This window comes from Fopius arisanus, unplaced genomic scaffold, assembly GCF_000806365.1.
Source record: "Fopius arisanus strain USDA-PBARC FA_bdor unplaced genomic scaffold, ASM80636v1 scaffold00005, whole genome shotgun sequence".
NCBI lineage: Eukaryota > Metazoa > Arthropoda > Insecta > Hymenoptera > Braconidae > Fopius > Fopius arisanus.
Window position 1 is genome coordinate 1,292,763 of NW_011887744.1, and position 24,388 is coordinate 1,317,150.

The 24,388-nt window shown below is 37.8% G+C and overlaps 5 protein-coding genes across 5 annotated transcripts in view; 2 read left to right on the forward strand and 3 right to left on the reverse strand.

Moving 5' to 3' along the window:
• LOC105273399 (succinate dehydrogenase [ubiquinone] flavoprotein subunit, mitochondrial) overlaps positions 1-1,273 on the forward strand; it is a gene marked incomplete in the record, with an annotated part of 4,104 nt that extends 2,831 nt beyond the window's left edge. The window contains 3 exon segments of the mRNA XM_011315820.1: positions 1-128; positions 286-540; positions 657-1,273. Of these exon segments, the coding sequence (XP_011314122.1) occupies positions 1-128; positions 286-540; positions 657-743 (470 nt within the window).
• A 471-nt stretch (positions 1,274-1,744) lies between these two features.
• SdhA (succinate dehydrogenase, subunit A (flavoprotein)) lies at positions 1,745-6,969 on the forward strand. The gene is made up of 3 exons (XM_011315824.1): positions 1,745-2,003; positions 2,873-3,299; positions 4,762-6,969. Exons 1-3 carry the CDS (start codon positions 1,947-1,949, stop codon positions 6,252-6,254), a joined length of 1,977 nt encoding a protein of 658 aa, XP_011314126.1. The 5' UTR covers positions 1,745-1,946; the 3' UTR covers positions 6,255-6,969.
• Positions 3,291-4,718, reverse strand: LOC105273402 (uncharacterized). The gene is made up of 3 exons (XM_011315823.1): positions 4,280-4,718; positions 3,967-4,203; positions 3,291-3,375 (listed from the first exon to the last, which is right to left on the reverse strand). Exons 1-3 carry the CDS (start codon positions 4,472-4,474, stop codon positions 3,355-3,357), a joined length of 453 nt encoding a protein of 150 aa, XP_011314125.1. The 5' UTR covers positions 4,475-4,718; the 3' UTR covers positions 3,291-3,354.
• A 169-nt stretch (positions 6,970-7,138) lies between the features above and the next one.
• Pino (Pinocchio) lies at positions 7,139-22,193 on the reverse strand. Its single transcript, XM_011315822.1, has 6 exons — positions 21,805-22,193; positions 21,322-21,504; positions 11,280-11,355; positions 9,745-9,876; positions 9,058-9,187; positions 7,139-8,317 (listed from the first exon to the last, which is right to left on the reverse strand). The coding sequence occupies exons 2-6, from the start codon at positions 21,467-21,469 to the stop codon at positions 8,207-8,209; spliced, it is 597 nt and encodes a 198-aa protein (XP_011314124.1). The 5' UTR covers positions 21,470-21,504; positions 21,805-22,193; the 3' UTR covers positions 7,139-8,206.
• Positions 22,194-22,536: 343 nt separating this feature from the next.
• On the reverse strand, positions 22,537-24,388 carry O-fut1 (O-fucosyltransferase 1; the record flags this gene model as incomplete). The annotated part of the gene is given in 6 exon segments (XM_011315821.1): positions 22,537-22,885; positions 22,952-23,188; positions 23,265-23,629; positions 23,773-23,896; positions 23,963-24,078; positions 24,325-24,388. Coding segments are annotated over 6 exon segments (1,110 nt in total), but the record flags the coding sequence as incomplete, so codon positions are not given.

The following is a 24,388-nucleotide window of genomic DNA, read 5'->3' on the forward strand; positions in this document are numbered from 1 at the left end:
CCGATTTGCGGGACGAAATGCAGAGGACGATGCAACAGTTTTGCGCGGTTTTTAGGACTTGCTCGATACTCCAGAGGGGATGCAGAGAGATGACGAGACTTTATACGTGTGTCTTGCCGGATATTAACGTACGATTTTATTGATCTCCATTTAATTATTCAGTTCAATAAAAAAAAAATAAAGAAATAACACGGATTTTAATCAGTCCAATGCATAAATAATGATCAATAATTGAAGAATCACTAGAGTAGTAACGATGTACCGATGAAACTAATTTGCTTTCAGGTCCAGGACGAGTCCCTGATTTGGAACACCGAATTGGTAGAGGCATTAGAACTGCAGAATATGATGCTGTACAATATGCACACAGTGTTTGCAGCTGAGAATCGAAAAGAATCGAGAGGAGCGCACGCAAGAGACGATTATCCGGATCGAATTGATGAATACGATTACAAGAAACCGATTGAGGAACAGGTCAGACGGCCCCTGATGGAGCACTGGAGAAAGCACACCCTGACTTGGGCCCTGGACGATGGCTCGGTATTACAAAAAAAATTCATTCAATTGAAATCCACGAACTGAATGAATTTAAATATTAAATTTATAAAAGATATAAAAATATTATATCAAATATTATTTATTTATTTAAATCGTAGATGTGCATTTCCTATCGTCCGGTTATTGACACAACCCTCGACGAAGAAGAAGCGAAACACGTGCCCCCAGCTATCCGCGCGTATTAATTCTCCGGTTTAAACGATTCGCCGAATCAATTATCATCATGAAGAGTTGATAACCAACAAGTCAATACAAATCGAATCTGGGGTGACCCGGGAGAGCCGCCGTCTCGATATCCTTATCACTCAATTATGGGGATTATCACGCGTTAATTAGAGGAGAGAATCTGACATTATTTACACAAGTAAGATTGTTAATTAAAGAAAACAATAAATTTTCAAATTCTGAGGATTTTCATTGTATCGTACTATGGAAAAGTTATCCGTTCCTATTTACTAAATATATTAAGTATATAGAAGGGATGCTGGGGCAAAATGGACGCCCATGAAGAAATGTTCCTCTCAATTTTTTTACGTTTTTAAATATTTAAACAAAACGTAAATAAATAAATTGAGGATTTAGCAGTTAGTCGATGGATGAACTGTCGACTGGAATTCTCCAAAAATAAAAAAATGTAAATAAATCAATAAATACTCGCTAATGATAATAATAATGACAAGGCACATCAACGGATGGGGTCAAAATTCTAATTGGCTTAAACGATGTGTTTACCCGAAATTCATTACGTCTTAAACAATTGAATAAATATATTTTTTTTGAAACTATCGATTCGTCATTCAATCCACTGATAATGACATCAATTTGAATATGATAATGACATCAATTTAAATAAAAAAAACATGTCAACATCACCCCACGCCGACGAAGGTCATGTCCCCAGGGAGTGACTTCAAGTCCTTCAGGTCATCGTCCCACTCATCACACTCATCAACACTCATCAACACATAATGAACATCCAAAATTATAATTAGATATTAAAAAATAGCTAATTTTCACTGTTTTTTACTCACTGGAAATGAAAAAAAAATGTATGCACCGGCGATTTAGCGAGATTTGTTGTGGATTTCACGAGAAGCATTCCGACGGTTGTTGGGAGACCCGCGTGTTTGTGTAAAAAATTCAAATACTGGAATATTGGCACCACTGCAGCAACAGTTAGCCAGTAGTCAACGATCGCTACCTTGTCCACTCGCTCTGCCGTGCGAGAAGTGCGCGAGTGAAAACGTGGATATATCTCATATGAAAGCATCTCAAAGTATCAGAGAATAGGGTTAGTCTCCAAAGAAGCCGACAGTCTGTTGAGTCCGGTGCTGTCTCCAAATTAACAATCGAGGTGCTTGTTATTGTCCAACGCCAAACATACCAGGATGAGTGGAATACTCAAGATATCGTGTCTACTTGCAAGACAACCCACTCGAACAGTGGTAAGACCAGAACTATTTATACATTAATCCGCATTTTCGTATGAGATTACATAATTAAGGTTTTTCACCAAGGTACAGAATTATTTGACTTGTCCTGATTACATATCTCAAGAAAATTTAATTATTTTTAACTGTTATGTAAGTTTTCATCGTTTTCATTTTTGGGGTGCATTATTGGAATAAATTCTGGAGAATCGGTAGAAATAACGAATGAGTACCTTTCCGGCTCTAGAGGGGTTGTCCCACCCCTCTGTTTGGACTTCTCTATTTTTATTTAGCAATTGCGTGAAATTGTGTTATCCTCGCTAGGAGGGAATTCTAAAAATTCATGGCTGTCACGATCTCCGCGTTATTGATCACATGTTAGACAGTGTTATCTAATTCATTCTATGTCGGCATCTAATTGCACATCCGAGAAAACACTCGGATTGCCGTGCAGCGGTTACGTCCATTGTCTTTCATTTCCTCTTTTTTTTCAAATTGTACAAATCACAAGTAGGGAGAAGAGGTAAAGGACAAGCAAGTGAATACCAGGGAAAAAAAAATTTCCTGAATGTCCAGCGGATTGTATACATAAGACATAAAACAAGGTTGACTCATAGGTATAAGCATATCGTCAATAGGTATTCATTCATTCCACATTGACTCGCTATAATATTTTATTTTCCTCAATGAGAGCAGAGCGAGGATTGTTTGAGCGATAAGATAAGGTAAATGAAACACTTGAGACGCTAATCAGGATGGTGCATATTCATTACCCAGGAGTTCATCTGTAATTTACCATCACTATCGACATCTTAATTAAATAGAGAAATTAAAAAGATGCCGGAGGTAAAGGAAATAATCATTAAGTGTATTATTGATTGCAGAATAAATTGGGAATATCTGTAGCCACGAATCGTAAATTTCACTACACCCCCGATGGAAAATTTGCAAGTGTCTCCGAGGGAATTTCAAAGCAGTATCCAGTTGTTGATCATACGTATGATGCTGTTGTCGTTGGAGCTGGTGGTGCTGGGCTGCGTGCAGCGTATGGTCTTGTTGCTGAGGGCTTTAAAACGGCTGTCATCACTAAACTATTCCCCACGAGATCTCACACTGTTGCTGCACAAGGCGGTATCAATGCTGCATTGGGTAATATGGAGGAGGACAATTGGCAATGGCACATGTATGATACGGTCAAGGGGTCAGACTGGCTTGGAGATCAGGACGCCATTCATTATATGACCAGGGAGGCACCCAAGGCTGTCATCGAGCTTGAGAATTGCGGAATGCCGTTCAGTCGTACCTCAGACGGTAATTACAATCAATTTCTGCAATTTTTACAATCCAGAGTCCATTTTCTACTTCTCTAATTCTTCCTTCTCGCCTTCTAAAAATTGGTTAATTATATTGACAGGTTTAGTGATCGCTCTAATTATTCCATAATGATATTATCCCTCAAAATATTCAAAAAAATATTATCATGTGAATAAATTACTTTGCGAAAATATTAGCCCGAAAAATGTGACAAGTCGAGATATTACGATATAATTATATTTTTTTTAATATTACAAATTAAAGGATTATGATAGTATTTCTTTACTGCGCGGATGTATTACACTGGCAAAATATTGTTGCCCTTAATCTCTTTTGAAAGAATATCCCTAAGTTTAGTTGATTGTAGTGATTTTCTTGTACGGGCTGGGGATTACTTTTGCGTACGTTAAGAAATGTATTTTAAATGTATTTTTCACACCATACGAAGTACTGCCTGGGGATTTCTATGGATTAAATTCGTCATTCTGTCTGTGACATTGTGGATTATCTTCGAGGCGCCGGTCATAACGTCATTTTTTAATTTAAAATATTGAAAAATTATTGACATATTGAGGGGCAGTTGTACTGACTAAACGTTCCGGCGTAATTGACAATGATATCAGATATGAAAATTTTTATTTCTTCCTCTGTACTTAATCTGTACCTTTTTGACAGAAGCGTGCAGCGACGACGTAGATTTTTGCTTCCTAGTTTTCGATTTTGCTCTCACCCTCTTGCGATTCACCCTCCCCTCTGTAGTATTCTTCGATTTACTCCTTTTAATTGCCAACGCACCGTCAATGTACACTTTTTTTTCATCCTCCGGCATGGCTCGCCATTGCTGTCCAGCCAGACGAATAACATTCGACGGTTGCATGATTTCCTTAGCCTCGCGTAAATTCTAATTAGATGGGAAAATTTCATGATCTGTGACTTTAACTGAATCGACTAATGAGGTACATTTCCCATGCGAATACCTGCCGGAAATCCTGAACGTAATTCAAAAAGGCATTCGCACTCTTCCAGGTGGTTTTATTGACAGCCCCAGGTGAATTGAATATAGTAACATTCGATACTGACGACGAAGTTTTCACTGAATCACGAGCAGAATCATCACTGGAGCGAGAATTGGATCTCGATCTTGTGGAATTTCTCTCGTTCTCCAACTCCATGTCCCTCCAGACTTGAAATAATTATTCCCAAAAAGATTTTTAACTAATTAATCCAACCCCTTCACATTTTCTTTAAAAATTTGAAACTACAAAAATTTTCATCCAGAAGCTATTAAGAGCGAGAAAAATAAACAACAAAGCTGTTACCAAGCAACCAAAATACAAAGAGAATTAAATTGTTACAATGACCTTCCCTACCGAAATGAGTAATAAACCGCCAACCGGACGAAATTATTAAGACACAATTAACAGGAATGTATTAAATCTTCGATTTGGAATTTTCTTAGGAAAAATCTATCAACGTGCCTTCGGTGGTCAGTCCCTGAAATTCGGTAAAGGAGGTCAGGCTCACAGATGCTGCTGCGTGGCAGACAGAACAGGTCACTCACTGCTGCACACGCTGTACGGCCAGTCCCTGAGCTACGACTGCAATTACTTTGTGGAGTACTTCGCCCTGGATCTGCTGATGGAAGAGGGTGAGTGCCGGGGGGTGATAGCACTGTGCCTGGAGGACGGTTCAATCCACCGATTCAAATCCAAGAATACAGTCCTGGCAACTGGTGGTTATGGTCGTGCCTATTTCTCCTGCACATCCGCCCACACGTGCACAGGCGATGGTACAGCAATGGTGACGCGAGCAGGTCTGCCAAATCAGGACTTGGAATTCGTTCAGTTCCACCCAACAGGCATTTACGGTGCAGGATGTTTAATCACTGAGGGTAGCCGTGGAGAGGGTGGATACCTGGTGAACAGCGAGGGTGAGCGTTTTATGGAGCGTTATGCACCGGTGGCAAAGGATCTCGCCTCTCGAGATGTTGTCTCCAGATCGATGACCATTGAGATACGAGAGGGTCGTGGAGTTGGCCCTGAGAAGGATCACATTTATCTTCAACTCCACCATTTGCCCCCAGAGCAGCTAGCAGCTAGGCTCCCAGGAATATCTGAAACTGCCATGATTTTTGCTGGTGTAGATGTGACTAGAGAGCCTATCCCAGTTCTACCCACCGTCCACTACAATATGGGAGGTGTTCCAACGAATTACAAGGGACAAGTTCTGACGTGTAAGAATGGAGAGGATGCAGTTGTCAGGGGACTGTATGCCTGTGGTGAGGCTGCAAGTGCCTCTGTTCATGGCGCTAATCGTCTAGGTGCTAATTCTCTTCTGGATCTCGTGGTATTTGGACGTGCTTGTGCCAAGACCATTGCTGGAGAGAACAAACCAGGAGAGAAAATTGGTAATCTGAGTACACACGCTGGTGAAGCCTCTGTGGCGAATCTCGACAAAGTCAGACACTCGAATGGTTCTATTTCGACAGCTGAATTAAGACTGAGTATGCAGAAAACAATGCAGACACATGCAGCTGTGTTTCGAGAGGAGGCAACCCTCCAGGAAGGATGTCGCAAAATGTCCGATCTATTCAATAAGCAGAAAGATATTAAAATCACTGATAGATCTCTCGTGTGGAATTCCGATCTGATCGAGACTCTTGAACTTCAGAATTTAATGCTCAATGCCATGCAGACGATATATGCAGCTGAAAATAGAAAGGAGAGTCGTGGCGCACATGCCAGAGAAGATTTCAAAAACAGGGTCGATGAGTTAGATTACAGCAAGCCACTTGCTGGCCAGCAACCCAAACCTGATGATCAACACTGGAGAAAGCACACCCTCACGACGATGACCAATGATAAAGTCATGATCAATTACAGACCGGTGATAGACAGTACACTCGATGCTCAGGAGTGTGCGACAGTTCCTCCGGCTATTCGTTCGTATTAAATTATGAAAATAGTCTGAGAGTTCCTATTTTCACTGTAGATAAAACAAAAACACCACAGGGTGTAAAATACCAAACGCATGGTCCCACTCTCACTAAAACACCACTTTTGTTTACGGAGAAATAGTCAGTCTCTCTGATAAAAATTCTTTGTCTACATTTATCCCGAATTTTTTTCTGTTTTTCTCAAGTTAGTGAATACACTTGATGCATTATGAGACAAATGATGCCCGAGATTAGTCAAGCTATCGATCTCATAAAATATTTCTTAGTATTCGTAAGAGAGTATTAAGGGATTCTCTGTCTCTTTCTTGTACTTAACAACAACGTAGCTAAGATCATTAAGTTATTCAGATTCAAAAGGAGAACGAGGAGAGATATTAATATAAATAGAAACCATTGATTGAGAGTTTATGATTTCTCAGTATTTTGGGAAAATATTTGTCTCGAGATATTTATACAGATGATAGTCCTACTACGCTGTTGTAACCGTTACTGCTACACTAGAGAGTGTTTTTTTAGCCCTGAATCATGGATTAAAATAATAATGAGCACAAGTTCGAGCTGACTGATTTTATTTCGAAAATTAATCATGGGAAGATGCTAAATTCAGATTGACTTTCGAACTTATTGGAGAAATCAAGCCAAGGCCCAGAAGGCTGTGTAAATATTATAAACGAGTTGGTTTGTCAATAAATGAGATTGATACAACTTTCATAGTCAGACTTTATTGTTGTAATCATTTCCAGGACTTCCCATGTTATTCAAATATTACAACACGAGAAATAGAATATTAAGAATTCTCAAACTACTTGTGCTCTACGGAAATCAATTAGCGAAGTAATGAGGAGAAACAAATCAATTGATTGAAATAGTACAGATGAAATTAATGGAGCAATCCAATGTATTTGATTTATCGTTTAATACGTCATAAATAATAATTTTACAAAAGTGAATGGATTATTAAAACGAAGGTACAACGAAAGATAAGTTCTTGCCAAAGCACACTAATAATCAAAACCTCACAATTTAAGTTTTAATACTTTAGAAAAGAAAATTAACTTAATGATTACAGATACTTCAACTTAATGAAAATGAATAATCGTGATTATGATATTCATATATTCTTACTTGAATTATTAAATTCCTGGCATACAAAAACAGACATTAATCGACGAGGTGAGCTTTTCGTAAGTATATCGAATTATTCATTAGTCTAATTCCAGTCAGTCAAATGCATATTGAATGATTACCATGAAATTTCGACAATAACAATTAAACTAGAATTGGCTACATTTTATCATCCAGATGCCAATTCTTTCGTTAACGAGTATTCATATTCGCAAATCGTGAATTCTTGAAACGACATGATCTCGTGTTGGATCCCCTCATCCCAGCATTACAATGATTTTAAAACGCAGATGTTGAGAAACATGACGACTGCCGACGATTTGCATTACAACCAAATACGTCAGCTGACGAGTGTTTCACGTTCATTCGATGGATACTCCTTGGTAACGTCAATATTTTGCCGAATCACGTCGAATTAGTGAGGAATTCACGTCTCAGTGAGAATTCATTAATTTTTCTAAACCTATTGCGCATTCGTTTGCATTTTTATAATGTTTTGTGCACAGGCAAAAACCACCTTTTGTTATGATGGACCTACGTGGTTGCGAGATGCGCAACGGGCCAATTATTTCTTCTAATTTTCCTTCTTTTTTGCTTTCATACGAATAAAATGAGAGTAAAAGAAAGGTCTCAGCTCTCGTTGGTTACATTATAGCCGCACATACCATTCACTCTTAAAAGTCCCACATATACGTAGACGAGTTTTATTTTAAATGTCAATGAAATTGTGACACGATAATGGATGGCGATTTTGCTTTTAAGTCTTGTGCTTGTTTCTAGCGTGTCTAAGCTCCTCAAGACCCCGCCGTTCACCATCAGAAATTCACGACGTGGCGCGTAATTTCTCCAGTGCTGGAACCAAACTCTCGTCAAGTGATGGACCACAACTCAGCCCACACTCGCCAATCCATCGTGCCTTGCCACTCGCATGGGACTGTAAATTCAATTTTTTCAAATTATCACGTCAGTACAATATAATATTAATCATTCATTTCCCGTTGTATTTTTATTTGGTATCGAGACAAACGATGTAATCTATTCTCGGAATCTATCCCCAGTGTTTTTACCCGCACCTTTCCAGTTAATTTTCCACTGTCTTTTTATGATAAAAACCTTTGACAATGACGTTCTTGTTGATTTTCATGATTATCTTAATAGCCTTTTGATGGGACAAATTTATCCACTCTCTACTTCTCCATCACAATCCCTTGAACTTATCAGAACGCGTTACACAGTGACCTCCGTATTTATGACGACAATGTGTTCCTAATTCGATTTTTATACCTCGGTATCTAAGAGAGATATCGAATTTTTCCTCAGGACCTCTTCCACAGAGCGGAAAGAGAGCTGCAAAAAAGTTCCCACACAAATACTGCTATCTCCTTTAGATTCAGAGATATCACTCGAAAACTTGAAACTTTTAATAGAAAAACTTTTGAAAAAGAGCTTTTGACTTTTCGTGAAAGTTCATACGTGGTTAATTAATTTTTAATTAATTTTGAATTAATTAAATAAACCAGTAAACTTTCATTTTTTAAATCAAAGATATGGAAATTTATGGTCATTCTCGGAAATCGGTGACAATAATTATCAATAGCGATGACAAATGTTGGAATTCCATTTGGGAATGATGGGATCAGTCAAAATTTGGCTTTATCAGTGATTTATTCTTACCATGGTGAGGTCACGCTTCCAGGAGGTGTGACACCGGCCATCACATAGCGGACACGGTCGCTGGAGTGAATAACCACCGCATTCACTGCAGTCAAGAGACACGTGCTCTTCGCTCCACGAAACACCACATCTGCAATAATATCCATAAGATAATACCTAAAATTAATACTAATTTAAACAATCATTAATTACTGGATAATGAGACAATGTAATAAATTCATTTTCCAGTCATAACAATAAGTTCTTTAGTATTCATAAGAATTGAATGAGCAAATCGTAAAACGAGATAAGTTGACTATTCGATGAGTTTCTCGGATTTATCATTGAAATTAAGGGAGATAGTGAGATTTCTGTAATAACCTTTTTTGTGCAGCTCATTCGGAGCTTAAAAAAAGTTTATTACGAATATTCCGCTATCTCCTGTAGTTTCGGAGATAATGGAAAATTTATCGTGACGTTTTTCTTCGAACAATAGTATTTTTCCCTCGATTGAGCTTGGCAATAACTGGCACGAAATCACCTTGCTCCGGATCATACCGGATTTCATTGGCGCTGGAATGCCGAGCCGAGTTATTTTGTATTGCGCAATTACTTGGAGTTGTGACAACCATAAGCAGGGCATATCAATCCTCTTCGTATTGTAACAAATTTCCGAATAATTGTCTTGTGCAAATGACAGGGACTTACGTAAAGCAGGAGTTTAATTGAGCCCGAAGTTCCTCGATGGTGAGGATAGTGTCTTGATACTGGGGATGAGAGTCTTGGAGTCCATCGTCCACACTTCCAGTGAGACTGTGGCGCGACAGGGAAATGTTGCTCCTAAAACATCAAATCAAATAAAAAATTCATTATCAATTTTTCAGATCTCAACCTCCGAAATTTCCATTGCTCTCAACTGTCACCGAAACGCCTGATGTCATTAAAAAATCATTATACAACTTGAAAAATGAGAAAATATAGACAAGAACTCCTTGAAATTAAACAAAAATCAATAAAAAACAGTGTTTTTCAATTAATTACCTCGGGAAAACTCCGAAAACCCATTAATTTCAAGAATTTTCCAACAATGTGCACCTGGAAAATTTATCGAAGGCGGGGAAATTCTTAATTAGCAAAGAAAAAAAAATTGTGGCAATGTAATGGAAAGGGGAAGCGCATGAGTAATTAACATTCGAGCCCGACATTCTCTCTCTCGTTTTTTTAATAAAAAAAATCGATGAATAGCTTCATCTTACATAACATTACTGAGAATTCGTGCTATACTGTCGAATCGCGTGAAACGTAGTCTCCAAATAATCGCACAGGCAAGTTGGAAATGATAAATGATAATTTTATCCTTGAACCTGCACCAGACACGATCATGCCTTTGGCTCGTGCCTATGATAATGAAAAGACATAACGAGTGCTCGAGGTATCAATGTGCATGCACTCGCACATGATATTCCGGTAATTTATCGGATTGACTAGAAAAAAAATAACTATTCAGGAATATACATGAGGATGCATGATTTTTGAAAAACCATTTTTTCTAACTACGTGCATTGCAGTGGAATTAAAATGGTGAGACAATAGAGTGCACTGTATTTTCATGTCATATTTATTTTCGCGGCTAATTGTTATTGATAATTAATGCAAAAATCACATCTGTGGATCGAGGTATTTGTATTTTTTAGTAGTCGATTGGAATGCGCAGAATTTCGTCAAAGCAAAAGCCCAAGACGAGAAAAATTCAGTCATCCGAGGAGATGACGCACGCGGATGCTGTAACACGTGGAGAATGAATTTCCGCGTTTAGACGATTTATATATAGATGCGAGACGTGAGCTGTCGATATGAGACGCATTTATGAGGATTATTATAGCATATTGAGTCTAAAAAAAGAATGGCTTCCAAATCTGGTGATAAATTCTAAACAATCGTCTCTAAAAGAAGCTAAATAATCAATCCTTCAATACATTTCAATATCTATTTTACGATAGAAACATGAAATAGAAAAAAAATTATAAATGAGTTATAATATTTTTTTATTTAATTGAGAGTTCGTATTGATGTCAGTCATTAGTTTACGAAAAAATTGGAATTTTTAATGATAAAAATTAAAAAATTTCCGTAGAGGCTCTGATGATATAAATAGGTAATCAATATGTCGGTAGATTATGTAATTAGGTTTTTCGGATAACAAGGCAAATTGATCATCAATTTAGAATTAGTAATTATCTTACCCGTGACGGGAGAGACTCTCCGTGGTAGTTTGAACTGATGTTACAGACATACTTCCAACTTGATTCGATACTTCAACTGAAACACAAGAAGAAAATACCATTTATTATTTTAAACTTGAGGCCCATTATTTTGAATGTCTCAGCCTATCTCTTTCGGCCTTGTGCTCGCACTTTCGCTTTCTCCGAGAAGAAAGTGAATGCACAAGTTTAACGAAATAGACTTGTATTTTATTTTACTTTTTTCTCATTACTTGCGCAATTGCGAGGGCCTTGACGATTTAAAACTGCGCCGTACATGTAGTACGTTTTGAAAACGAAAAATGGAATAGGGCAAGGTCTCCGGGATATGTCCTTGCTCGATAATTAGTGATGCCCTTTCAATTGAATTATTATCCCTTCTCTTTCCTCAGATTCCCTAATTAGCCGAAAAATTGAATTGGAAATGAAAATTGACAGGAATTTCCAGTGATTCTTTCCAAAACATCTTCAAAATCGAGGAGGATAGAGAAATATTCATAATTTTTATTTTCCTCTCAATTATCTCTAATTGCAAACAAAAAAATTTCATAAATTCATTGACAATGAATTTTATTTACAAACTCAAGTTTTTATTGCGCAAATAGCGGTGAATAATCGTAGATATTTTAGTGAGAAATAATGAAATTGAAGAAAAAAGTAGTCATGCCCTTCGATTTTGTTGAAGAGAGAGTGACAAGGCTGAGCGAAATTCAGTCTCCATTATTTCAATTTTACTCCTCATTTGCATGAGATCACGCAAAGTTTTCGTTTGATACGAAACGAGATACGAAGGGAAAAAAATGAATGCGATTAAGGTAAGCCTTGGAATGCAGCAGTGGGTAACAATTCAAGGCACTGAATGTCAATCGATCAAGCACTCATAACTACAGAATAATGTTTCATGACGCAAGACTAGCCAACCCGATTTGATTTATTCACGACAAAATTAAACTAAAAAAAAAAATAATTACTCCTGCCAAATGAATTTACCAACCTAGAATCTCAAACCCCCGACATTTCAAACGCAAATATTCATATGCACTGACTCCCAATTAAATTGACTTCGAAGATAAATTAGTTGGACAGAAGGATTAAATTTTCGAGTCCAGTTTTCGACGAATATCTCAAGAAATAACGGAGATATCGAAATATTCGTCAGAAGCTTTTTTCCAGATCGAGCCCAGACCTACAAAAAAGGTCTCTAAGAAATTCAGCTGTCTCCCATAGATCCCAAGATATCCCCTAAAAACCCTCATCTAATGATATTTTCGTAATTATCGATAATAACCTCGTGTTAATTATAATGACAAATGAACAGATCGATAAAAATAAGTGGTCAAATGCGAGCCAATTGACCGAGGGCCACACATCGTCACCCAGTCATTAGACCAGTGACCGTTGAAAAAAAAAAAATGTCGAAGTTACAGTTCATTAGCTCATTCAGTGACGCATCAACTAAATCGTAAATTAATTATGAAGCACTGACCCTTAACATGCAGTCCACAACTTTATAAATTAATTAGCGATGGAATTAATTTGAAACTGGTATTTTTTTCACCGATCAATGCTCCCGTTTACGTAAATCGGGGATTCCCAATATGAAGAACGGATTAATAACGACGTCACGACGTCTCTGACCGCCCTAGATCCAAAGGGTTGATGACGTTACAATCACGTCACACCCTAGATATCGATTTCCCGGTTCACTAGGTTGAACCTTTGAAAAATAGATAATGAAATAGTTCTGGCATGCGCTGTTCCACCAGAGGAATAAAGTTTAAACGATCACGTGAGAGTATCGTGAGCATATTAATAGATAAATCCCCAAAACCGTACAATCTCGGGTACAATGTGTATTAAAAGGATTGCAACCTGAAATTAGACAGTCGCGACGATGTCTAGATCTTTGGCAATCGTCCTAACACTCGCTGCCCAGTTTTCCACCTGAATATATCTCTCAGACTATATTTTTTTATTTATTTATCAATTTACGTTTCTCATGCTTGAAAATAGACAAGCCCAGGGTGCAGCAACAGCCCTCGAAAAATCGGAGGGTCCACACATTTATTATTTTAAATACAAATAAATAGAATGAAATGCTAATGAGAACTAATGGAAATTGTAAAAGTATAAGAAACGCAAATGCAAAGTGATTGCATCAATAAATAAAGTGCAGTGACAATTGAGTGACCTGGGGGACCCGAAGAACCATCGAAATGAGGTCAATACGCCTCTCCCTCTGCCTTTTTCATCCGAATTGAAGGCATTGATCGCGCAATTTATTCCGCTTTATTGACGCATGTTTACAATCGAATAATCTAGTTAGTGTTTACATTTTGTGCATCGATACCACGTGATCTAAGTGCCACTCCAAATGAGATATTACTGATACTGAAAAAATAATCAATTCCACCGACCACTCATGCAAAAATCCAACCGAGATTACGAGGCTTTTATATAAGATAGAATGTATGATTTATCGCTCGGTAGGAATCTATCTCGACAGGAACTGTAGTTGCATAATTCAATGATAAAATAATGGCTCAGTCAACGTTAACCATCTCCAGACGTATCTAAAAAACTATGTACCCAAGAACTGCATGATAAATGTAACGGAACCTGCGAGTCAGCTAGTCATGAGGAGACAAGTGACCTCGTTCAAGTCATTATTCATGATCCAAACGTCCAATCTTTATTTAACTTTGTAATTTCCGATAATTCCCGCCAATAGATGTCCAACTATTAAATATAAATTGAATCCTGGGTTTAATCCCCCGACATCACCCGTAAAACGACGGAAATTCGCATTCCATTAATACCGAAAAAAGATAATTCAGTCGATCGATCATTTGCTCGTGGCACCACGCATTAAAAAATGAATAAAACTTGTGAAATTTATAGAAGAAATTCTATGGACTTGGGGGTTGATCCCGAACCCACCCGAACACTGTTGGCTGTAACCCCCTTGCCAATATCCAGTGCTGTTACAGTATTGATTCCTCCACAAGTACCAACTCCCTTCAGACCGCCCATTTAACCCGTTTCCCTGACTATCTCCAAGTTTGCACGACAGCACATTAAAATCTCCGTTTAAATCCCCACATTTTCCAGCTATAACTCATCCCATTGGCACTTTCTAGTGTCATGCAGTTAACGAGTGAAAAAGGGTCAGTGAAAGCTCATCCCCGATATCAAGACTCAAGTGAAAGAATTCACATATAGACATTACACCGAGAAACTTACTGAAATCAATCCCAGAGGAGATCCTCAGTTGAATTGAAGAAGTTATTGATCCGGAATTGCAATGGGATCACCAAAAAAAAAGCCACTGGTGCACCTTTTGTTTATACGAACTTGATTGTTTGATTTTAGTGGTGAAGGACTCTTAGGATACCTAGAGCTCGCAACAATACCACGGAGATGGGTGAAATGAGACTGAGCCAGTGTTGGCGGAGCATTGGGGTTTTATAAACGTGCGCCACAGGGTGGGGTTGGTGGCGACTGGAAGGGGACAGGGGAAGCCAGACATTGGAGTGTCGATGTACGTCGATTAGAGGAAGGTGGAGGTGATGCACAGGCTCACCAAGCACCACAAAGGTGCTATTCTCCATCATACGTCACACTGTCTTCTATTACTGTAAATAACGCTGATGCTCGTTGTCTACATCAATCTGCTCACTCACTTGTGAATAAAAGGGCACTGAGTCCTCCGGTCTCTAGGCGATGACGTTCATCCATATCATTTTTTTATTGTTCTTCGTCATTCATTATCGTCGATGTTCATCGCGGTCTTTCTGCTGCTGACACCTCTGTTAATCTCTGATAACACAAAATTTGCTGAATAGGAAGAACCGGAGGAAATCAAGGGCAAGGAAATTTTATTTTTTTAATCCACTCGTTGAGTTTTAATCACAACTGTTGAGTGGATTAAAAAATTTATGGGAGAAGGGATTTCATTCAACCTTTTGTCATTTTCATTGCTTTGCCAAGGGGAAAGGGAAATTTGTTCTCATCGTTGAAGACTCTTTGGAGTAGCGGCAAGTATTTGAGAAATTAATTAATTATGGACAAAATTGAATGGTTGGATCCCCGGAATGGACCTGGAAGGCTGCATCTGGCATTAACTGGACGAGTGACCGTTTTTTTCATTTTGCAATTTTTTTTCCGGTTAAGTGTCAGCGATTATGGAATTTTGGTGGAATCATAATCGAGGAATTACACGTGTGCTTAATGACAATCAGGCAGGGGCTCGTGATACTGTCCCGTGGTGTCCACAATCCGTTTTCACATCACAGGCAAATCAGAGAAAAAAGAATATCATTGAATTCTAGATAAAACATTGCCGAGTCGCCAGGCGGTAATTCCATCCGCTTAAATTAATGTGTGGGCTGTATTATGGGATTTCCCTTTGGACGCCCCCGTCTTCGTGAAACATGTGTCAAGTTTTATAGTCAAGTGGAAATGTTATCTCGTCGGAGAGATAAAGACTGAAGGTTCAGATCAAATAGAGCCAATTCCATAATACATTGCAAATATATTATGGATTGTAATAAGTCACAATGAGAAGCTGAAAATTATCGAACGATTGTACAGGATTAATCACCAGAATCCCCATTTTATCTCTAAGAATATTCGACATCCTTTCGCCAAAATTCAGGTTTTCAAAATTTTCCTGGCAAAATATAACGGTGTGATTGTTTTTAAATGTTTGGGAAAACGCCGCAAAATACTCGCGGTACCTTGAAACTTCATGAGTCAATAAATAATGACAAAACGCTAAAACGTGATATTTTTTCACGTCAATCCCATCGTGAGTTTGCGAGATAAATGAAAAAAAAAAACGTGAAATTTCGCGGAGAGGGTGTAGAATATTCTGAAGAAGTTATTACCGATATCTTTTCATTTTTCATTTTTGCCATTTTCTGGGAAATCCTGCGTCAGACTAATGTAAAAAAAAATACCATTTTGAGGTTTTATCATTAATTGCCAATTTCCATAGTCGTGCGTTAACATTTATCTACTTTAACGTGATGAAACGTAGACAAAACCTCACGAGGCACCGAATAATAATGAAACTTCAAAATAATGTATTTTTTTACGTGAATTTTATCAACCGTTTTTCAATAATCAGTTGAAAAAAAATGAAAATGGGAAGATATCGGAAATAATTCCTCTAGAGAATTGTTCCAACGCTTGATTGAACCAACGAGGAATTTCACATGAACGCGTTGGCAAACTATTAATGCGTCTAGCAAGAAAAACGAAACCGCACTAGTTTTTGCTAGTCTGTACTGGTTGCATTCTTCAGTGCTTGTGTGGCACAGGCAACAACCTCCGCAGCATGTCGTAAAACCTTTTTAGCCACGACGAAAAGGGAATTTCGTTGAACAAGGGAGCAAAGAAAATAGACAGGCAACCAAAGACTCGGATCGAACATCGCCAAGTGAGAAATTGCTGGAAAATTAATTCTTGGAAGACATGCGCATTTAAATGAATTTTCCGGAGAATCCCTGAGCTTGTCCTCCCACCGATTACTCGTCAGTCGAAAATTTATGCGTTTCACCTCGAAACTCTGCGCCAAACTCCAGGAAAAAGTCCTCCAGTCTCAAACCCGGAAAAACTATTATTTTCCAGACGAGTTGTGGATTAAATCATGGATCTCTGTGAAGGAAACTGCGTCAATTCACTTGTGAATGCCTCAAAGATCGACATTTTTATTTATCTTTGCATTTTGTTTTCGGATTTATCCTGGAATAATCGGATGTAACAACAATTACTGATATGATACAATAAATATTTTCACAGTTAAAGAGTTAATTTCTTGATTTTAGTGGATTGAAACTGTACGAAAAAAAAAATAAATTGCGCAATTTGTGGAGAATGACCAGAAAAATTATTCTCTCCCCATTTTCAGTGAAAAAAGGAAGTTCATCAATACGTCATAAATCAGAAACGGAGCAATTCCGAATGAATGAAAAATAAGCTCAAGATAAGATGCAGCACGCGATCGTAAGAATTTTTTTTTGATAAAAATTCTATTTATTATCACCAGAATTTCACAACGACACTTCCGTCAACTCAATGAACACACGTTCCGCGTATGAAATCACACAGACATTTTGCAAAGATCGTGCAAACAGTTGTTACCTTGAGATGTTCTATTTTTGAAAAAAAAGACAACATAATAATAAATAAGAAACGCGAAATAAAAAGAGTGGCTGCCATCCACCAGTCATCCTTCAACGAATGGCTGTTGCAAAAGTCTCAGGGTCGCGACATTCTCTCAAAAGATAAGAGTTGAAACCGAGACACAAAACTTCCGTATATATTCAATTACACCGATTAAAAGTACATGAACCACTCAAAACTTGGAGTTAGACAATGCCCCAGAAGGACAACGGATTAATTAATTTTCTGGGGTTAATTAAACGTCTATAATTGAATCGCAGTGACCTTTAGTTGGGTCTCGCGATTCAAAGGTCACACCGACATGTCTACCCAAGTGCAAAAGTGGCGAAGGTTATGCCTCGCAAAATAAAAGGAAAATAAAATAAAAGTGAAAACGTTTCCCTCCGCTCGATACAATCTGGAAAAAAAAAAATAGAGGTTGAGACCTTACGAGGGTCATTGGAAAATTCCCTCGTCTTCGGAAAATGATACCGCTATTTTCTAAAGCCATTACTACTGCCAATTCATTCTAATACATTCGATAACGTGCAATTGAAATGTATGACTAGCTAAAAGGTAACATTTCGAATCAGCTAGCGAGTAAATTATCGAATAATATATCATACCATCCCCAGCAATAAATAATAAAATTTCCTCACCCCCCTCATTATTTATACCATACACAATTATTATATAAAATGTTAACAATTGACCGGTGACCAGCTCTCCCGAATTAGCAATAAATTCCGTTAAAAATATGAATCTTGAATAATATATCCGAATCTTTGCAGTTGTCATTTAACTCGGCAAAATATGCGTACAATAAATCGTTATCCCTCTGGGATTCTGCGATACCCGAGGATATCTAAGGAGAATAAATTCCAGGAATGGAGGAAGCACGTGGATTTAGTTAATTTTTTCGAGAAATGTCACGCGGCGTTCACATGACTCGATAAACCAGCTTTATTCAATCACCCAACACTGAGTGTACATACACTCATTGCTGTATCATGAAGTAACAGCTTGTGACACATACACTGGCTCAATCAGCGTCTCAAAATTGCTGGTACAAGTGGAGCCATTAGAAGACCCCTTGCCAAAGAAAATTGTGCGGATAACGATCATCACTGCTCATTAACTGATGCTATTAATCCCAAGCTGTCATGATTACTGACAGAAAAATTGGAATGCCATCGCTGATTAGTTACTGTTTAGTCAAATTAATTAATCAATAACTCCCCGTTATCTATCACTAATCAAGCAATGATCATTTGTCAGACTTAAGGTTTAATCTAGTTAATCCAGTTTTATCATGCTCAAGGAAAATTATATAATTTTTTTTTGCTGATAGCAGTAGAACGTGTCAACTTTTTTTCAGTTCGAAGAAAAATCAATCAATGCAGTCTTGGCAGAAATTAATTAATAAGTTATTCCTCATTGACGTCCCTCACGGGTCATATCTATATTTCACAAAGCAAATTCAATTAAATAATTACAATTTTTATTTGAGAGTGTTGAAATGATGCTGTGCATAATAGACTTGTCACCTATCTCACGAAAATGTCCACTTTTTTCGGAATTAATAATATATTTATTAAGATAAAGGAAATAAATTTTTCGTTCAACTGAAAGAAAAAAAATCCTTCCTTAACCCACGGAATATTCCGAAGTAATATGTTTTACAACACGTGCTGATAGAGATGAGCTCTTTACTCTCGAAACACCAATCATTCTCCCTGAATCCATCTGATATAGTCCAAGGTCATCAACCTGTCACGTTTATCATTCGTGCAAACCATACAGAGAACAGAAACACGGAGAACTCAGTATTTGTATAGGTGAACTTCTCGAATAAAGCAGAGGAAAAAATGAATTTCCATTCACAAGATTCTCCGAACAATCCGGGATTCCCTGAATTGTTTGACAAGGATATATGCAATTCACTTATCGATCTGCGCATATATTAAAATCCATATCGATTTGCGTCATCGCATACTTTAGAATCCGATTGTGATGAGACAGCCAAGAAGTTTTGGTGGATTGCCATTGGAATTTTCAGGATTAATATTTCAGGGAATGGTAAAACCCAGATGAGTCTCAGTATCAAAATAATATTTATCACTACCCATCAATCGAATTTCCAATGTGTAATGATTGAACCAGTGAATGTTTAGTAATCATTGAGAATTCCTGACGTACAGAGGGCAAATGTCATCGACGCTAGTCGTTGGGGGTATGATAACCCCTATCGGCACGTTTTGCTGGGAAAATTTTGCGTCATTCCTTTTTTTTTTCTCACACGTATCAATATTATTCTCTGAGGCTCAACAGGGAAGTCAACAGTCCAAAAGGAAAAAAAATAAGGATGACCTCCACACTGTAAGGTGATTTAGCAACTCGATTCTGGAGGCATGACCGATGTTTACGCTGAATCAGAGGAATGTTACAACAGAAGTGAAATGTATTTTCGTTGTGGACGAAATGACGATTCTGACCCAGCAACCCAGATTATTCCTCGAGATGCGGAGGAAAATAAAAAAAAAAACCTCGGCATTCCCTTGGAAATCCGACTGATCAACTGAAAACTCCTGTGATGATTGTTTCTGCAGACGTCTAGGTCAGACGATAGCACACCCACGTGTTGAGAGGACTTCCTCGTAGAACGAAGCTGATATGTTTTGGATTTAATTGTGTCTGTGGTATTGTTTGTTTCACTCTCGCCTCAGATTACACGATCGCGATTACCTCCGAGGACAGTCACGTGTCAACAAATGAGAAATCAAATAGAACAATGATTAATGCCCCAAATTCATGACGAATAACAATAAATAGTGCTATTCATTGTTGTATCCAGCGCGAATATTAATGTTGACATAACGATTTATGCCACTCTCATCGGTTTTTAATTAATGGTAACGTAATCTGTTGGAAATATTTTCTCAGAACCGTTATCACAGGTCAAAGGAAATAACCAGTGAATTAGACTTCGTGAGTTAAGCAATTCACCACGTGGACCTACACAAAAGACGAAGGCCCTTCTTTTAGGGGCAGACCTTCGAGTTAAAATTAAATAAATGACGGAGTCGTGTATTGAAAAGAGAAGGTCTTGTAATAATTGTAATGACAATATTATAATGATGGTGTTAAAATACTCAGGTAGACGTCGGATGATTACGAGTTCACTGATATCACGGGGACATACGAACGCCAGAGTCATGTATTCTTGAATGTCATCCAATAATGTGCGAGGAGAATTGGAAGATAACGAGTCATACGCTCGAGATATTCTTGCAGTGAATTATAATAAATCGTATCTTCTCACGACTCAATCATAAATCCCCCCGAAAATTGGGGAACGGAAAATCACTAGTTTTCATTTTCGATTGTGGGGTAGAACATAAAACCAAGACCTGATTAAGTGGTTGCAAATTATCAAAATTCTCAATTTATAACACCGATTTACGGTTAATTGTAGACTAATTATCAAAAACCAATGACAGTAAATATTCAGTGATTACGAATTAATTTGAATTTAATTGAATAAACCAATAAGTTTTAATGAATAAATGCGTGAATTTTCTTAACGAAAAAAAAACACAGATGCGATTCTGAAAATAATTGTGTTAACATGGCATGTATTAACACTAAAATGGCAGTTACAAAACCCTGGAGTAAAACAATAAAACGATGTTATAAGATACACGAGGTGTCGGGCTAGCGTTGGCGAGTGAGTGGCAGTCCGCGTGAGTAATGAAAAGCTATGGGTGTCAAATCGAGTGAAAACCCCGAAATAGAAAATTATGAAGTAAAGGAATAATTTAAAAAATAGAAACAGAGAAATCAGTCCAGTGCTCACGTTTCGTCATGGAGACAGTGATTCCGGGAGTGGAAAGGTCTAAAGCAGCTTGCGTCCTTGTTGATTTAAGGAGGGTAGTCGGTAGAAAATCTGGATCGTCCACATCGAATTTCACACTCTCCTCGAATTCCGTGAGGGCTCCCTCCATTTCTCAACCTCGAATTATTTCTTTTTGGCACAATCCTAGGATACAAATTCAATTGAGTATTCGCTACTACCATGATACCTCCATCTCTATCTAGTTAATTAATTGGCGCGTTAATAATCTCAAGGATCATGTCATAGTAGTCATGTCACCGAGGAATTAATTTTACACGAATTACGAATGTTTATGGATATTCAAGTGACTGTGGGTGATGATTGCAGTGATTGCAGTGATTGCAGTGAGTGCAGTGAGTAGTGATTGCGAATGCCAGGGTAGCTACAGTGAAAGAAAATCCAAGACAATTGATGAAAGTTTGATGATAATCTTGGAATTCGTACCTGAACAGCTGCGTCGCTGCGAGAATAAACTGCTGGATCTTTTGAACGTGCACTCGTGAGTAAAAACCCTCAGCTATCTCCGTTCTTATGATCTCCCAGTGAACCAGTGTTATTGTTATTATTCGGCTGGTATGATTTGATGTAGCACGTTGATGGTCAACGACCCAGGAGTGTCGTTGTACTCAGTACCGAGAGTTCAGAATTTCAGTTCAATTTCCCTCACTGTGGGTTTTGCTCGTTGATTATTATGTTAATCCGTTATGATTGTCGCACGTAATGATATCAGGTGGCAGTCAGTGTTATGGAACTAAAATGTCATGTTATTGATGAATAAAAATGATATATGTGGGACCAACGAACAAACGCTTACATGGGACTCCACGGAGTGAGATTGGCGCAGGCCCAAGTGCCCAACGCCCTCTCACTTCCCTCTTTTTCTATTTTCATGTCTCTCTTATTTCAAAATGGTGGAGAAATTGATAATGCAGGAGCTATTGATAAAATGGCAAACTGTATTATCACGTCGTATTATTTTTTCAAACCTTTTTGTAATAAATTATTTCATACATCTCAGCGTTAATTTGCAAATATAAAAATTGGGTCAACTCTCGTTGACGTCGAAATATTCGCTGTTTTAAACAAGTTGTTTTTTTAGATGAGGAATAAAAAAAAACAGGTTTGGCTGTCTGGGAAAGAAGAATAAAGTATCATATGATATGTATGATATATATATAATTCTTGAATATTCATTTTTTATTGAATATTCAAATTTAGAATGTAAATAATTCCAAGTGAAGCCAGGAGGGTCTTCACGTTTAATTCTATTGGAACGTCAACCTGTATATAAAAACTGTAAATTAAAGTAAAAATGTAGAATCTACAATTCCTCTCGTGGAATTGATGTGGCTGATCTCTCTGGAGGGAATCCCCAGAAGAATGTTGGATATCCTTTGACTTCTCGTTCTCTCGCGACGAATGCACTGTACGATGAAATACAGTTACCTATGAAATAGTTAGCTCTACCAAGAATTGCTAAATCGAGGTGTGGAGACACTGGATCAGGCTGTCTATGCACACTTATCTGAATGAAAAAAAAAATAGAGTGATTACGATTTAATTTTGTACGTTGTACTGAATGAATTCTCACCTCCATTCTCGATAGAGCTTTCGAGAGCTCCTCGATCATGTAATTACTGTCGGATGCAACGAAGATTGATTTTATATTTTTTCCATTCCTGATAACACGTTTTATGTGCTTAAGAATAATATCGAGGGAAGGTAGACACATCCCCTGAGTCGCTTTCCCCCTCTCATTTCGGTACCCCAAACACTGGGGGGCAGCGAATAAATTCGGAGTTGTCGAGATAAATTCACACGCCCGCACCTGAAATTTTTTTCAAGTTTAAATATCAATATCTTATTGAATTCAAATCAGATTATTGTATTGGTATTACTATTACCCAGTCAATTCCATTCCTGAGATGAATCCCAATGAAGGCACCTTTTGGCAAATTGTCTTTAATAAATTTCCTCGCTTTTCTCTGCATTTCATCGCTCCAGATTACGCATTTCTGTAGATATTTATTCTCCAGTTGCACTGGAAAGCTTGCTGGAGCCCCAGTAAAAGCCAATACTGGCCAGGAAGTCGGGGGATATTTTCTCTTCCACTGACTCGCGATATCAGTGTTATAGACGTCGTAATGGAATGGTCCATAGAACTCTGAACCTGTGAAGTCGACGGTGAATCTATTCCAGAAGGGCCCAAAAGGGCTGCCTTCCTTGGCATTACAAGATTCTTTGTTGCCTCGTGGTGAATAGCAAAATGCTAGAAATACAGAACACGTTAACTCGCAATAATTAATTTCCAAAATTTCCCAGATTAATTCTCATTCGTGTTGACAAAGAAACGAACAAGATTCTGGAATTGGATACCTAAATTATATGATGAATTTTAATGGATATTCTTACAAATCCTCTCAGAGGCTGGCCACACTGAAGGTGCCAACTCCTCCATGAATTTCTCCATTAAAATCACTTTGTGACATTTTTCCAATTCTGTTACGTTGAAATACGAATCGTAAGGGACTTGCCTCTGAAAAAATAACGTTTTTCATTCACTTGCAGGGTGAGATAAGCAGTAATGTCGGGCAAATCTTACAGAAGCAGCTTCTCCAGTCCTGTACTCCACCCATGGAGGAATAACAAATGTTCGGTTGAGGGCCTTGGCAAAGCCCAGAGCACCGAGAAAATGATCTGCTTGATTTCCAAATCGTCCTAATGACCAAAAAATAATAATCAGATAATTAACAGTACGCGGAGTGATACTACATTCAGTAATCACTCATGACTATAATAATTGTTATAATCTTAACCTCTTATTAACTATTAATGAATTAAAATTCCTCAAGTATTTTTCTATACAAAAACACAATAAAGATCTAAACTGCATGCGGAAGGATCCTGAATTTTTCTGAGACAGTGAAGTTCTATTTTCTATTTACAATTTAAATAAATACTCACCCATACAGGGACAGTAAACAATGTATCCATTTGTATCTACGTTCACTTGATTAGAAAATGCATG

Excerpts from the sequence above, each read along its gene's own strand:
- SdhA (XM_011315824.1), top strand. The coding sequence starts at position 1,947 with ATGAGTGGAATACTCAAGATATCGTGTCTACTTGCAAGACAACCCACT. Across the intron at positions 2,004-2,872 it reads GACAACCCACTCGAACAGTG|AATAAATTGGGAATATCTGT; the intron begins GTAAGACCAGAA and ends TATTGATTGCAG. Across the intron at positions 3,300-4,761 it reads GTTCAGTCGTACCTCAGACG|GAAAAATCTATCAACGTGCC; the intron begins GTAATTACAATC and ends GAATTTTCTTAG.
- LOC105273402 (XM_011315823.1), bottom strand. The coding sequence starts at position 4,474 with ATGGAGTTGGAGAACGAGAGAAATTCCACAAGATCGAGATCCAATTCT. Across the intron at positions 4,204-4,279 it reads ACGTTCAGGATTTCCGGCAG|AATTTACGCGAGGCTAAGGA; the intron begins GTATTCGCATGG and ends CCATCTAATTAG. Across the intron at positions 3,376-3,966 it reads TGCACGCTTCTGTCAAAAAG|AAGGCGAGAAGGAAGAATTA; the intron begins GTACAGATTAAG and ends ACCAATTTTTAG.
- Pino (XM_011315822.1), bottom strand. The coding sequence starts at position 21,469 with ATGGAGGGAGCCCTCACGGAATTCGAGGAGAGTGTGAAATTCGATGTG. Across the intron at positions 11,356-21,321 it reads CACTGTCTCCATGACGAAAC|TTGAAGTATCGAATCAAGTT; the intron begins GTGAGCACTGGA and ends CTTGTGTTTCAG. Across the intron at positions 8,318-9,057 it reads GGAAGCGTGACCTCACCATG|TCCCATGCGAGTGGCAAGGC; the intron begins GTAAGAATAAAT and ends TTGAATTTACAG.